We start from the raw sequence: 14,177 nt of genomic DNA on the forward strand, positions 1-14,177 counted from the left end.
TACAATTTGATGCACAGGCAGGAGGCTCGCCGCATCCAGAACCAACCCGAGTCATTAAATTACACATAGAACATAAACGATATACGTACTGTAATGAACTACACATACACAACAATGCTGAAATGTATGTTAACCTATGGCCACCTTTATTTGCTAATACGAACTGTGAGGATGAAAGTGCTAATATTAAAGAGTGAATATTATATATTTGAATTTTATGCACTACACTACACGCTGAAAGTCTTTACTGTAGCAGAGTCAGGATGGAAAACCCCTGATCTTTGAAACACTTCACTCTGCCCTCTGGTGTCGTGTGTCTGACACTTTCAAGACTCATGTTTCCCAGACCAGCACTGATCTGGGAATGATCACACAAAAGGGAGATACGGTGGGAGGGAACACAGACCAAGAGAGCGGGTGGGGCCAAGTTTGTCACGTGATCTGTGTAACTGAACCACACGGTGTCACTGTTCACCATTCAATCAGACATAGAAAACAGACTTGAACATGACGTCTGAATCATTTATTCGCTTAAAGGTGCAGTCAGTATATTTTTTAACTCTTAAAGATATGAATTGTAATTTTACAATATATGTACCAAATCATGACCAAATGAAGACTCCAGTCATATCAGTAACCTTATAAAAGCTGTTTTATTCTACATGGAGAGGGTCCACACATTGGGTTAGAATCACATGTCCAGCCGAATACTCAATCTCAATAACCGTCCTGTTATTTGACACTTTTACTCTCTGATTAAAGTAATCATGGCTGACTGTGAATACTACATTTCTACAATGGCACCTGGAAATGAAAACTATTGATTTTAAATTATGCTGCATCCAAAAACAAAAAGTTGAGTGCACATTTAAAGCATGAATAAAACAATTTTATTTTTTAAATGTGGATTTTAATGAAGGTAAAAATATACAAAAATTAAAATGCCAAAGAACAAACTGAATGGTTAGGCATTTTTTATTAATGTTATTTAAATAATAATAATAATAATAATAATAATAATAATTATTATTATTATTATTAGTATTATTATTTATTCACTATTTAATATTTTTTATGTATTTATTTCTCTATTTTCTGTGAAGCTGTTTGGAACAATATATATTTTAAAAAGCACTATACAAATAAACTAAATTGTAAATTGAATATGAAATAACAACAACAACAACAACAATAATAAGCCTTACCATTTCACATAGATAGGACTATCAAAAAGATGTACAGAAGATGTAGGGGAGCGCAGGACACAAACTAACACTTTTTATTTTTTAAAGTTTGTGAAAATGCACTTGGGGTTCAAATAAATTTTCTGTTTTCACATTAATTGTACAAGTCTGGTACAAATATGTAGCCTTGTTTTGTGAATACAGCATATACCTTTTGTAATCTACCTGGAAAGAAGAGAAGAGAAATGTGAAGGTGCATGTTGTAACATGACCATTTGACAGCTTAAAATCCTCCTCTAACATATGTATCTAATCTAATAAAAAACTAAAACTAAACTAGAATAAAAAATTAAAAAAATAAAAATAAATTAAAAAGAAAAATTAATCTAAAAAATAAAATACAATGATATCAATAAAAGCCATTTATTAACTTTGTAATATAAAATAACTGCAATAAACATCCATTAGATGAACTAATGTTGGTGCATCTCAATGAACACACAACAAAGCCACAGTTTAGGCCGAAACAATACAGGCAAATAGATAAAGACACTAAGAGCAGGTTCTGATAGGGGCTGGTTGTAATCTAGTCACTTCTTTAGACTAAGCATAACAAGACTGTTGTTTGGAGATTAAAATGATAGCTTTGCATCGTTTTAAATAACAGAACACTAAACAGAGATGCAAATTAACTTCCATGAGAATTTCGACAAACTCTCACAGCGTAATCATTAGGATTTGTACTACTTTTCTATATTTGCTAATTTGTATGATATTGTGCGAATGCACTCGTTTGAATTCTTACGATTTTCACTACAGCCAATGAAGTCGCAGGACATCGTTTCCATCTAATACAGGTTGTGTCTCAACATTGTGTCTGTTGTTTTATTCCGAAGGATTCGCCACCCAGATAAACTATTCCCTTCAAGAGGAATATAAAATTGGAGTTACTGTGGCAAATATTGCAAAAGATTTAGGAACTGAGCCGACTGCAATGGACAACAGGAATTTGCGTATAGTTGTGGGGACAAACCAAGAGCTCTTTCGGGTAAATTATGAAGACGTGCTTTGTTTGTGAACCAGAGGATAGATAGAGTGGAGCTGTGTGCTAAAACTAAACCCTGTCTCATTCACCTTAAGGCAGTAATCGAAAATCCACTCGAAATGCATCAGATATCAGTTGACGTTATCGATGTCAATGATAATCGCAACACACTCTCACAGCAAAATCGTCAGCATTCCTACAACTTTTCTAAATTTGGCTAATTCGTATGATATTGTGCGACTGCACTCACGACTTCCACTACAGCCAATGAAGTCGCTGGACATCGTTTCCATCTAGGGACAATTACTTGCTTCTGTCACACACAACAGCTTCCTATCATGTTTACACACTCTACTGACTGGGCTTAATATTAATAAGCATGTCCTTAACCCCTCGCGATTACTTCCGCATTATACATCCGGGCATTTGCATGTGATGAAATCATATAATTTATACAAGGAAACTGTACAAAATCATGCAGCCAACTCGTAAAATATGTACGAATTACACTGCAGGAAAATCCGATTTTTTTAGACTAACTGTTAAAACTGCAGGTTATATGATTTTTTGGGGGGCGAGAGTTTGACGATGAGAGTTTAGCAATGGATGTTTTCATGAGTGCTGTATAATATATTACATTAGTCACAGACAACGGCTTAAAAAACGAGAGAGGTGGCATATGCAATGTGTAATGCTGCTAGGGTTTACAACGGTCCCATTTTATCTGATCTGTCCCGTATTTTATCCCATACAGGACGCCTGTTGTCCTGTATTGTATTCGCGTGCGTCATTATTCATTACCTTTTGTGCTATAGTGGCTTGCAGACAGTGTGTGAACCTTAGAGCATCTCTTTGGGTGAGTAAAGCCAATATCTGTATTATTTTAGAGGTTTGCACTGCTTTGGATGCCCTGTAACAAATACTGTACATGACACATGCGTTCCTTCCCAATGCCCTATTCCCCTCACAGACTTTAGCTTCCACTGTTGGAGGGCTGAAAGGTGTAATAAAACGGTCATTCTCCCCTTTTAAGTCATTTTTTATTATTATTATTGAGCGTGCACACAGCGTGGTCAACATTATTGGTTTCCCTTCCAAGTGCCCTGTGAAGGCATAATTTAAGCCGTTTGAAATGCAGTATGTCTTCTCGACAAAACAACCCGTTGCGCACAATGAATGACGAAAAAAAAAACACATAAAAATCCGATCTGACCATTCAGACTGAGACTGCATTAAGAAAAATCCGATTTGTATCAGATTCCAAACCACCTGCAAATGCGGTTTGAATCAGGCTTGTAAAATCGGATTTTGTGTGTGTGTTTGTGCTTTTCAGACTACAAAAACCTAAATGGATTTGAGTCAGGCCAAAAATCTGATTTTTTCTGCCTGTGTGAAGGCAGAAAAACAGTGCATTCAGTATAGGCCTATACATTTGATTATTATGATATATATATATATATATATTATTAGGATTATTAATTACAATATTCCTTCATCTAAAAACTTTTTCGGCTTGGCATCCTGAAGAGGCCTACGTGCACCTGTTTACTACTACCCGCCTGCGAATGGTGCCGCTAATAATTGTTTCTATTCGCATTTTGGCCACTAGACCACTACAGCATAAAATTAATTTAGCTCCTATGAATTGTGTATTCATTTGAAGCACGTGCATAAATGAGAAAGCTTTTGTTTTCACTCTTAGTGAGTGTTATCTTTTTCACCTTGTTGGTGCTGTGAATAGGTTTGAAATTAGGTTGAAGCTTCTATCCAAAGCGACTTACATGGCATTTAAGGATCGAGAATCGAACCCAGGATCTTACAGTAGCTTTGCTAGCGCTATGTTGTGTTACCAGTTGAGTTACAGGAACTTGACCTTTCTAACCAGAATTGAAATCATTTATTGACTGCTGTATTCTCAGTTAACCACATGATGTCAGTATTATACCAGGAAAAGTTGTGAAACACAGTCCCTCCCTTTAACGATGATTTGCGTCACGCAGAGTGTGCCTCTCCACCAAAAGCAAAATGATAGTTGCGTAGTCTTGTTAAAGATGAATGGTAGTCGATGTAGACTATGGTGATTAGTTTGATTAAATTGAACATTTGACGAAATCTCAGGATTTGCTCGTGAAGAAATCGCAAGGGCAACATTCATTTATTTATATTGTGGTCTTAAGCATTTGATTTGATGATGATGGGACAGTCACACCGAGGACAAAGGCGCAGATGGGAGTACTGGTGGATTGCTTTGTATTTCTCACTTCTGTTATTCTTCGGACAGCAGGTTTCAGCTCAGATAAGATACACGATTCCAGAGGAGGTAAAAGAGGGAACCGTCGTGGGAAATGTTGCTAAGGATTTGGGCCTTGACATCCGCACTTTGGAGGACAGACGATTCCGTATCGTTTCTGGATCTAATGACGATTTTTTTCAGGTAAATCAGAATGGCGTCTTGCATGTTCATAAGAAAATCGACCGAGAGGCGCTGTGTAATAGTAATAGCGCATGCCTGATAAACCTGAAGACTGTCGTTGAAAATCCTCTAGAAATACATTATATTGGAGTGGAAGTCACGGATATAAATGACAATTCACCCAGTTTTAGTGAACATGAGAAACGACTGGAGATTTCAGAATCGACTGCTCGAGGGACGCGCTTTCAGCTTAAGGCTGCGCGTGACCCGGATGCAGGGGTAAATTCTATTCGTTCATACAAATTAACACAAAATGAACACTTTGATCTGGAAGTGAGAGATCAGGGAGAAGATAAACTACCATTTTTGGTTATACAAAAGCCTCTTGACCGTGAGATTAATGACGAATATCATTTAGTTTTAACAGCAATCGACGGTGGGAATCCACAGAGATCGGGGACTCTAAATGTTACAGTTGTTGTTCTTGATAACAACGACAACAGACCTGTTTTTAGCAAGGATATATATTCTACAACTCTAAAAGAAAATATACAAGTTGGAACACTGGTCATTCAAGTTCAAGCAAGTGATTTAGATTATGGTTCAAATGGAGAGGTCACTTACGCGTTTGGCAGCGATCAGAACCCGAAGGTGTATGACATGTTTAGTTTGGATAAGCTGACAGGTGATATTCGTGTGAAAGGCAGTGTAGACTATGAGGAAAATTCAATTTACAAACTTGATGTTCAAGCATCTGATAACGGGCAGCCCCCTATGAATAGCGATTGTAGAGTAATTATAAAAATAATCGACATAAATGATAATAAGCCCTCCATAGATGTGACGTCACTATCGAACCTTGTGCCTGAAGATTCTAAGCCCGGTACTGTGATCTCACTCATTAGTGTTACTGACAGAGACACTGGTGTTAACGGCAAAGTTGTGTGCTCTCTTTCAGAAAACGTTCCATTTGAATTAAAACCCTCAGTTCAGGAAAATATGTACTCTTTAGTGACTAAAGGGCACCTGGACCGTGAAATCATATCACATTATGACATCACAATAACAGCGACTGATTTGGGTCAGCCTTCACTGTCCTCTTATAAAACTCTGAGTGTGCTGGTATCAGATGTTAATGATAATCCGCCTGAATTTACCCTGAATCCCATCGAATTATATATAAGAGAAAACAACGCTGCAGGTGCGTCCATTCTCACTCTGAGTGCCTTCGACAAAGACATGAATGATAATGCTTTAATTTCATATCACGTAATTCGAGGTGACGGGACACCGAATGATATGGCTTCATTCCTGAACATTAATTCAGAAACGGGCGTAATTCATGCGCTCAAAAGTTTTGACTATGAAACGGTGAAATCTTTTCAGTTTCACGTGCTCGCTTCAGACTCTGGAAGTCCATCTCTGAGCAGTAACGTGACAGTGAACGTGTTAATTCTGGATCAGAACGACAATGTTCCAGTGATCTTATATCCAGTCAGTGCTAACGGTTCTGCTGAGGGTGTGGAGGAGATTCCCCGCAATGTGAACGCAGGTCATTTGGTGACTAAAGTCAGAGCCTATGATGCAGATATAGGATACAATGGCTGGTTATTATTTTCACTGCAGGAAGTTAGTGAGCACAGTCTGTTTGGTTTGGACCGCTATACAGGACAGATAAGGACCCTTCGCTCATTCACAGAAACAGACGAGGCCCAGCATAAACTGGTCATACTGGTCAAAGACAATGGGAACGTGTCACTCTCAGCAACAGCGACTGTGATTGTCAAAGTTGTGGAGCCCAAAGAGGCTTTTGCAGCTTCTGATGTGAAAAACGCAGTAAAAGACGAGGAGGAAAACAACGTGACATTTTATTTGATCATCACTTTGGGCTCGGTTTCAGTGCTTTTTGTCATCAGTATCATCGTGTTGATTGTAATGCAGTGCTCCAAATCTACAGACTATTCATCCAAGTATTTACAAGAGGCAAATTACGACGGGACTCTGTGTCACAGCATCCAGTACAGATCTGGAGACAAACGGTACATGTTAGTTGGACCCAGAATGAGTATTGGATCTACTATAGTCCCGGGCAGTAATGGGAATACTCTAGTGATACCAGATCGCAGGAGGAGAGATTCTGGAGAGGTAAGCACTCGTTTTTAACTTAATTTTCTATTGTTTGCCTCTGTCTACTGGAACGATTAATTAACAACCGCTGTTCGTTTCACACTTCAAAACAAAATGTTGAATGCATTTCACTTTAAGCTTCTTTGTATTTTACTTTTGAGCATTAATTTTGTTTTATACATTAAAAAAAATAAAAAATAAAAATAAAAATAAATAAATCTTAAGTATGTTATCATCATTTTGACTTCAGACCAGTTCATAAATAACTCCTTTCTTAGTCTAGCGAGGAGCTGTCCAACTGAGTGGTGCTGAAATCTTGTGTAATTGCACTTGCCGCCACGTTATGTTATGATATTGGCGATTGTTTTTGTAGCTATGATGAATATTGTTTGTTTAAAAATATAACAATTCCAAAGCCAGCTCAACCAAGTGCAAATATAAATAATATCTTGTAAAACCGCTGTAATTTTCAGGAAAAAAGGAAAAGATACTTGTTCGTTTATGCTATTCAGGCTGCGTCTTACAGATTATTTTTGCAAGTGACGTCCATAACGAAACGAGCCTCAGGGTGTCAGTGTTGTGCAGGAAAAGCATCTGTTTACCCTACCCCCATATTCTGTTTTGCATCTGATAGGTTGTTCGACACACAGGGGTGGAGGATTTTTATTTGTATTTGAAGACAACTGAACTGTGTTACGGTTACTGCTGCTTTGTGTTTCACTTTATTTTACCTTGTTATGGAACCCCTCCGCACATATTTCATTTATTTTTGTGTTTAAACCGACCTGGTTGCGGAATTTACTTCTGGATTTCAAAAGCCTATCGTTCGGAATGGAAGCCGGAGGACAAAGCCGCAGAAAGGAGTACTGGTGGATTGCTCTGTGTTTGCTATTTCAGCTGAGCTTCGGACGGCAGGTTTCAGCTCAGATAAGATACTCTATTCCAGAGGAGGTAAAAGAGGGATATGTTGTGGGAAATATCGCCAAGGATTTGGGACTAGATGTCAATACTTTGGCCGACAGGCGGTTCCGAATCGTGTCTGGGTCAGATGAAACGTTTTTCGTGGTAAATCAGAACAATGGCGTCTTGAATGTTCATAGAAACATTGACAGAGAAGGGCTGTGTGATAGTAATGGCGCGTGTTTGATTAATCTAAAATTGGTGGTGGAAAATCCATTAGAGATCCATTATACTGCGGTTGAGATCATTGATGTAAATGACAATTCCCCTACATTTACCGACAAAGAAAAGAGATTAGAAATTTCAGAAAACACTCTTCAAGGCACGCGTTTTCAGCTGCAAGCTGCACGTGACCCTGATATTGGAGTGAATTCTGTGCGCCTGTATAAATTAAGTCAAAACGAACATTTTGATTTAGAAATCAGGGACAGGGCTGAAGATAAACTACCTTTTCTTGTTTTACAAAAGCCCCTTGACCGTGAGCGCAAAGCTGAACACAATTTAATTTTAACAGCAATAGATGGAGGCGGTCCGCAAAGATCGGGAACACTGAACATAACCATACTTGTTCTTGATGTCAATGACAACCGCCCTGTGTTTAGTCAAGATGTTTATTCTTCAACTCTGCATGAAAACGTGCAAACTGGAACTTTAGTAATGAAAATTTTGGCAAGCGACACTGATAATGGTCCAAATGGTGAAGTGTCTTACAACTTTGGAGGGGACAAAAACCAAAACATGCTAAATATCTTTAGCCTGGATAGCTTAACAGGGGAAATTCGTGTTATAGGAGAGGTAGACTATGAAAAAAACAACGTTTATAAACTGGATATACAGGCGTCTGACAATGGACAGCCGCCTTTGACCACTGACTGTAGAGTCTTTATAAAGATTCTAGACATAAATGATAATAAGCCCTCCATAGATGTGACGTCACTATCGAACCTTGTGCCTGAAGATTCTAAACCCGGTACTGTGATCTCACTCATTAGTGTTACTGACAGAGACACTGGTGTTAACGGCAAAGTTGTGTGCTCTCTTTCAGAAAACGTTCCATTTGAATTAAAACCCTCAGTTCAGGAAAATATGTACTCTTTAGTGACTAAAGGGCACCTGGACCGTGAAATCATATCACATTATGACATCACAATAACAGCGACTGATTTGGGTCAGCCGCCACTGTCCTCTTATAAAACTCTGAGTGTGCAGATATCAGATGTTAATGATAATCCGCCTGAATTTACCCTGAATCCCATCGAATTATATATAAGAGAAAACAACGCTGCAGGTGCGTCCATTCTCACTCTGAATGCCTTTGACAAAGACCTAAATGAAAACTCTGTGATTTCATATCAAATCATTAAAGGGAATGGGACACAAAGTGACATGGCATCTTTCCTAAATATTAATTCTGAGACAGGCGCAGTTTATGCGCTTAAAAGTTTTGATTTTGAAACGGCCAAAATGTTTCAGTTTCACGTGCTCGCTTCGGACTCTGGAAGTCCGTCTCTGAGCAGTAACGTGACAGTGAACGTGTTTATTCTGGATCAGAACGACAATGTTCCAGTGATCTTATATCCAGTCAGTGCTAACGGTTCCGCTGAGGGTGTGGAGGAGATTCCCCGCAATGTGAACGCAGGTCATTTGGTGACTAAAGTCAGAGCCTATGACGCAGATATAGGATACAATGGCTGGTTATTATTTTCACTGCAGGAAGTTAGTGAGCACAGTCTGTTTGGTTTGGACCGCTATACAGGACAGATAAGGACCCTTCGCTCATTCACAGAAACAGACGAGGCCCAGCATAAACTGGTCATACTGGTCAAAGACAATGGGAACGTGTCACTCTCAGCAACAGCGACTGTGATTGTCAAAGTTGTGGAGCCCAAAGAGGCTTTTGCAGCTTCTGATGTGAAAAACGCAGTAAAAGACGAGGAGGAAAACAACGTGACATTTTATTTGATCATCACTTTGGGCTCAGTTTCAGTGCTTTTTCTCATCAGTATCATCGTGTTGATTGTAATGCAGTGCTCCAAATCTACAGACTATTCATCCAAGTATTTACAAGAGGCAAATTACGACGGGACTCTGTGTCACAGCATCCAGTACAGATCTGGAGACAAACGGTACATGTTAGTTGGACCCAGAATGAGTATTGGATCTACTATAGTCCCGGGCAGTAATGGGAATACTCTAGTGATACCAGATCGTAGGAGGAGAGATTCTGGAGAGGTAAGCATTCGTTTTTAACTTTCACTGACTCTTTGTTAAATTTGTGTCGTATATTTTGTCTCTGTCTAAGGCAATGATTCTTAAGGTCTCGACTTTCGCTGAACAACTGCTCTACTTTAAGTTTGGACCATATGAAGCATCAGATGGGTTGCATTAAATGTACATTTCTGGTCATTTAGAGCATCAAAGTTTATGCACTATGTTGCAATGATGTTATTTTAATGAGGTCAGACCTGTTCATAATTCGTAACATGTTTCTTTCCTTAAACCTAACGAGGCGCTGTCCAACTAAATGGTTCTGAAATCTGCGATAATTGCACATGTCGCCGTTATGAAGCATTGTGATGTTACGATGATATTGGTATTTTTGTTTTCAATTATGATGGTTTTTATTTCTTTTGTTTGTTTAAAAATATAACAACTTTAATGTCTGCTCGACAAAATGCACATACGAATAATCTATTGAAATACCGCGGTGATTTTTCTTGAAAAAAGAGGAAAGGATGGTTGTTCGTTATGTTTCCCTGGCCTCATCTTACTGAGAAGTTTATAATATTTGTGACGTTCATAAGAAACCTCATGGTGTCAGTGTTGTACAGAGTAAACGTCTTTTCACCCTGCCCCCATATTTTGGTTTTCATCAAATAGATTGTCCAACGCAAAGGGGAGGATGATTTTGTTTGAGGACCACAAATGTAAGACGGTTGCCGTTTTGTGCTACACCCTTGCTTGTCGAGTTTAAATTAAATCCTCTAACATAAATTATTTTTTGTGTATAAACTGACCAGGTAGCGGTATTTATTTCTGGATTTCAGAAGGATATCGTTGGCAATGGAAGCCGGAGTACAAAGGGGCAGATGGGAGTACTGGTGGATTGCTCTGTGTTTCTTTTTGTTGCCGAGTTTCGGACGGCAGGTTTCAGCTCAGATAAGATACTCCATTCCAGAGGAGGTAAAAGAAGGATCTGTTGTGGGAAACATTGCTAAGGATTTGGGTCTTGATTTAAACAGTTTGGCAGACAGACGGCCTCGTATCGTATCTGGACTTGACGAGTCTCTTTTCCAGGTAAACCAGAACAATGGCTTTTTATATGTTCATCAGAACATCGACAGAGAAAAGATCTGCGCCCGCAATGGCGTCTGCTCGATTAACCTAAAAATAGTCGTCGAAAACCCTCTTGAAATCCACTATATTGATGTTGAGATCCTTGATGTGAACGATCATTCGCCTACTTTTAACGAAAAAGAAAAGAGATTAGACATTTCCGAAAACACTCTTCAAGGCACGCGTTTTCAGCTGCAAGCTGCACGTGACCCTGATATTGGAGTGAATTCTGTGCGCCTGTATAAATTAAGTCAAAACGAACATTTTGATTTAGAAATAAGAGACAGGGGAGAAGACAAACTGCCTTTTCTTGTTTTACAAAAGCCCCTTGACCGTGAGCGCAAAGCTGAACACAATTTAATTTTAACAGCAATAGATGGAGGCAGTCCGCAAAGATCGGGAACACTGAACATAACCATACTTGTTCTTGATGTCAATGACAACCGCCCTGTGTTTAGTCAAGATGTTTATTCTTCAACTCTGCATGAAAACGTGCAAACTGGAACTTTAGTAATTCAAATTCTGGCAAGTGATTCCGACTATGGTCCAAACGGTGAAGTGTCTTACTCCTTTGGGGGAGACCACAACCAAAACACGTTTGACATTTTTAGTTTAGATAGTCTAAATGGTGAAATTCGTGTTAAAGGTGAAGTGGACTTTGAAATAAATGATGTTTATAAACTGGATATTCAGGCGTCTGACAATGGACAGCCACCTTTGACCACTGACTGTAGAGTAATTATAAAAATAATCGACATTAATGACAATAAGCCCTCCATAGATGTGACGTCACTATCGAACCTTGTGCCTGAAGATTCTAAACCCGGTACTGTGATCTCACTCATTAGTGTTACTGACAGAGACACTGGTGTTAACGGCAAAGTTGTGTGCTCTCTTTCAGAAAACGTTCCATTTGAATTAAAACCCTCAGTTCAGGAAAATATGTACTCTTTAGTGACTAAAGGGCACCTGGACCGTGAAATCATATCACATTATGACATCACAATAACAGCGACTGATTTGGGTCAGCCTCCACTGTCCTCTTATAAAACTCTGAGTGTGCAGATATCAGATGTTAATGATAATCCGCCTGAATTTACCCTGAATCCCATCGAATTATATATAAGAGAAAACAACGCTGCAGGTGCGTCCATTCTCACTCTGAATGCCTTTGACAAAGACCTAAATGAAAACTCTGTGATTTCATATCAAATCATTAAAGGGAATGGGACACAAAGTGACATGACATCTTTCCTAAATATTAATTCTGAGACAGGCGCAGTTTATGCGCTTAAAAGTTTTGATTTTGAAACGGCCAAAATGTTTCAGTTTCACGTGCTCGCTTCGGACTCTGGAAGTCCGTCTCTGAACAGTAACGTGACAGTGAACGTGTTTATTCTGGATCAGAACGACAATGTTCCAGTGATCTTATATCCAGTCAGTGCTAACGGTTCCGCTGAGGGTGTGGAGGAGATTCCCCGCAATGTGAACGCAGGTCATTTGGTGACTAAAGTCAGAGCCTATGACGCAGATATAGGATACAATGGCTGGTTATTATTTTCACTGCAGGAAGTTAGTGAGCACAGTCTCTTTGGTTTGGACCGCTATACAGGACAGATAAGGACCCTTCGCTCATTCACAGAAACAGACGAGGCCCAGCATAAACTGGTCATACTGGTCAAAGACAATGGGAACGTGTCACTCTCAGCAACAGCGACTGTGATTGTCAAAGTTGTGGAGCCCAAAGAGGCTTTTGCAGCTTCTGATGTGAAAAACGCAGTAAAAGACGAGGAGGAAAACAACGTGACATTTTATTTGATCATCACTTTGGGCTCGGTTTCAGTGCTTTTTGTCATCAGTATCATCGTGTTGATTGTAATGCAGTGCTCCAAATCTACAGACTATTCATCCAAGTATTTACAAGAGGCAAATTACGACGGGACTCTGTGTCACAGCATCCAGTACAGATCTGGAGACAAACGGTACATGTTAGTTGGACCCAGAATGAGTATTGGATCTACTATAGTCCCGGGCATTAATGGGAATACTCTAGTGATACCAGATCGCAGGAGGAGAGATTCTGGAGAGGTAAGATGCATTTTAACTGTTGAATACGTACAGTACGTTGGGTTATGGCATTTTCTCTCTTCTTTTTGTGGAATGACTCTTATGTGTGCACTTGTCCGTTGTCTTTGATGAGCTGTCCGTGGTGCTGAAAGTAACGTTAGGCTACATGTATGTATTTGGTAGACGCTTTTACCCAATGTACATTTTATCAGCATGTTTGACTGTTTGTCTGCGAATCGAAACCATGACCTTGGCGTTCCTCACACAATGCTTAAACAGTTGAGCCACAGGAACACTGTAAACACATTGTGTAAAATATATAAACTGCTGCTATGTTCCGAGTTCGGAGAGCTGTCTTTTCATAAATTATTATTATTTTATATTTTTCAGTTCTTTCCTCAAAAAATAAGACGATAATTTGTTCCCCCAATAGTAACTACACATCCGTCATAGCCAATATATCTCTACATATTCCTATATCAAAGAGCATAGATTAATATAACTGCATAACAACGAGTGAAATTTCTTGATTCTAGAAGAGGTAAGACTGGCTGATTAATTTAGTACAGTTAGTATGTATGCTGAGTAAATATTTCAGATTTTATGTTAAATAAGGAATTTATTTTGTATTTGAGTATTGGATTACATGGTATTTAGAAATGATTTTTATTTTGATGTGAGTTTTGGAGAGACAGAATACTTTGTCTTTATTCTCTCAAGTTCACCACCGAACTCTCTCGAACAGAACAGAGTGAACTTTTGAGAAAGAACTCGATAGTGTTCATGGGTTTATTTATGCATTAATACTATCTCCCAAGGACACCAACACACTAATATTACAATCGATCTAAAATGTAAATTTAGGTGGAATATTTTTTTTAGTGCCTGTTCACTTACAGCTCTTGTTGTCTGTTTTAATTTATTTATTTTTAAATTACTATAAGGTTTCTTGATGACTCACTGGTCTACTTTTTGTTGCATTTGAGAGTCGAATATTGTGTCTCTGTTGTCCGTATCTTTTAGGCATCAAGTGCAATCTGTGATC

At 38.8% G+C, this 14,177-nt stretch overlaps 3 protein-coding genes across 3 annotated transcripts; all 3 read left to right on the forward strand.

Moving 5' to 3' along the window:
* Nucleotides 1-4,423: 4,423 nt before the first annotated feature.
* LOC127413147 (protocadherin alpha-7-like) lies at nucleotides 4,424-6,805 on the forward strand. The gene has a single exon (XM_051650029.1). It carries the CDS (start codon nucleotides 4,424-4,426, stop codon nucleotides 6,803-6,805), a length of 2,382 nt encoding a protein of 793 aa, XP_051505989.1.
* Nucleotides 6,806-7,600: 795 nt separating this feature from the next.
* LOC127413149 (protocadherin gamma-A4-like) lies at nucleotides 7,601-9,979 on the forward strand. The gene has a single exon (XM_051650031.1). The coding sequence runs from the start codon at nucleotides 7,601-7,603 to the stop codon at nucleotides 9,977-9,979; it is 2,379 nt and encodes a 792-aa protein (XP_051505991.1).
* A 721-nt stretch (nucleotides 9,980-10,700) lies between these two features.
* LOC127413206 (protocadherin alpha-8-like) lies at nucleotides 10,701-13,691 on the forward strand. The gene is made up of 2 exons (XM_051650133.1): nucleotides 10,701-13,153; nucleotides 13,674-13,691. Exons 1-2 carry the CDS (start codon nucleotides 10,793-10,795, stop codon nucleotides 13,689-13,691), a joined length of 2,379 nt encoding a protein of 792 aa, XP_051506093.1. The 5' UTR covers nucleotides 10,701-10,792.
* Nucleotides 13,692-14,177: the final 486 nt, after the last annotated feature.

This window comes from Myxocyprinus asiaticus, chromosome 22 (genome assembly GCF_019703515.2).
Source record: "Myxocyprinus asiaticus isolate MX2 ecotype Aquarium Trade chromosome 22, UBuf_Myxa_2, whole genome shotgun sequence".
Classification (NCBI taxonomy): Eukaryota; Metazoa; Chordata; class Actinopteri; order Cypriniformes; family Catostomidae; genus Myxocyprinus; species Myxocyprinus asiaticus.

What these genes read in the sequence shown, in the direction of transcription:
- LOC127413206 (XM_051650133.1), top strand. Translation starts at nt 10,793, where the DNA reads ATGGAAGCCGGAGTACAAAGGGGCAGATGGGAGTACTGGTGGATTGCT.
- LOC127413149 (XM_051650031.1), top strand. Translation starts at nt 7,601, where the DNA reads ATGGAAGCCGGAGGACAAAGCCGCAGAAAGGAGTACTGGTGGATTGCT.
- LOC127413147 (XM_051650029.1), top strand. Translation starts at nt 4,424, where the DNA reads ATGGGACAGTCACACCGAGGACAAAGGCGCAGATGGGAGTACTGGTGG.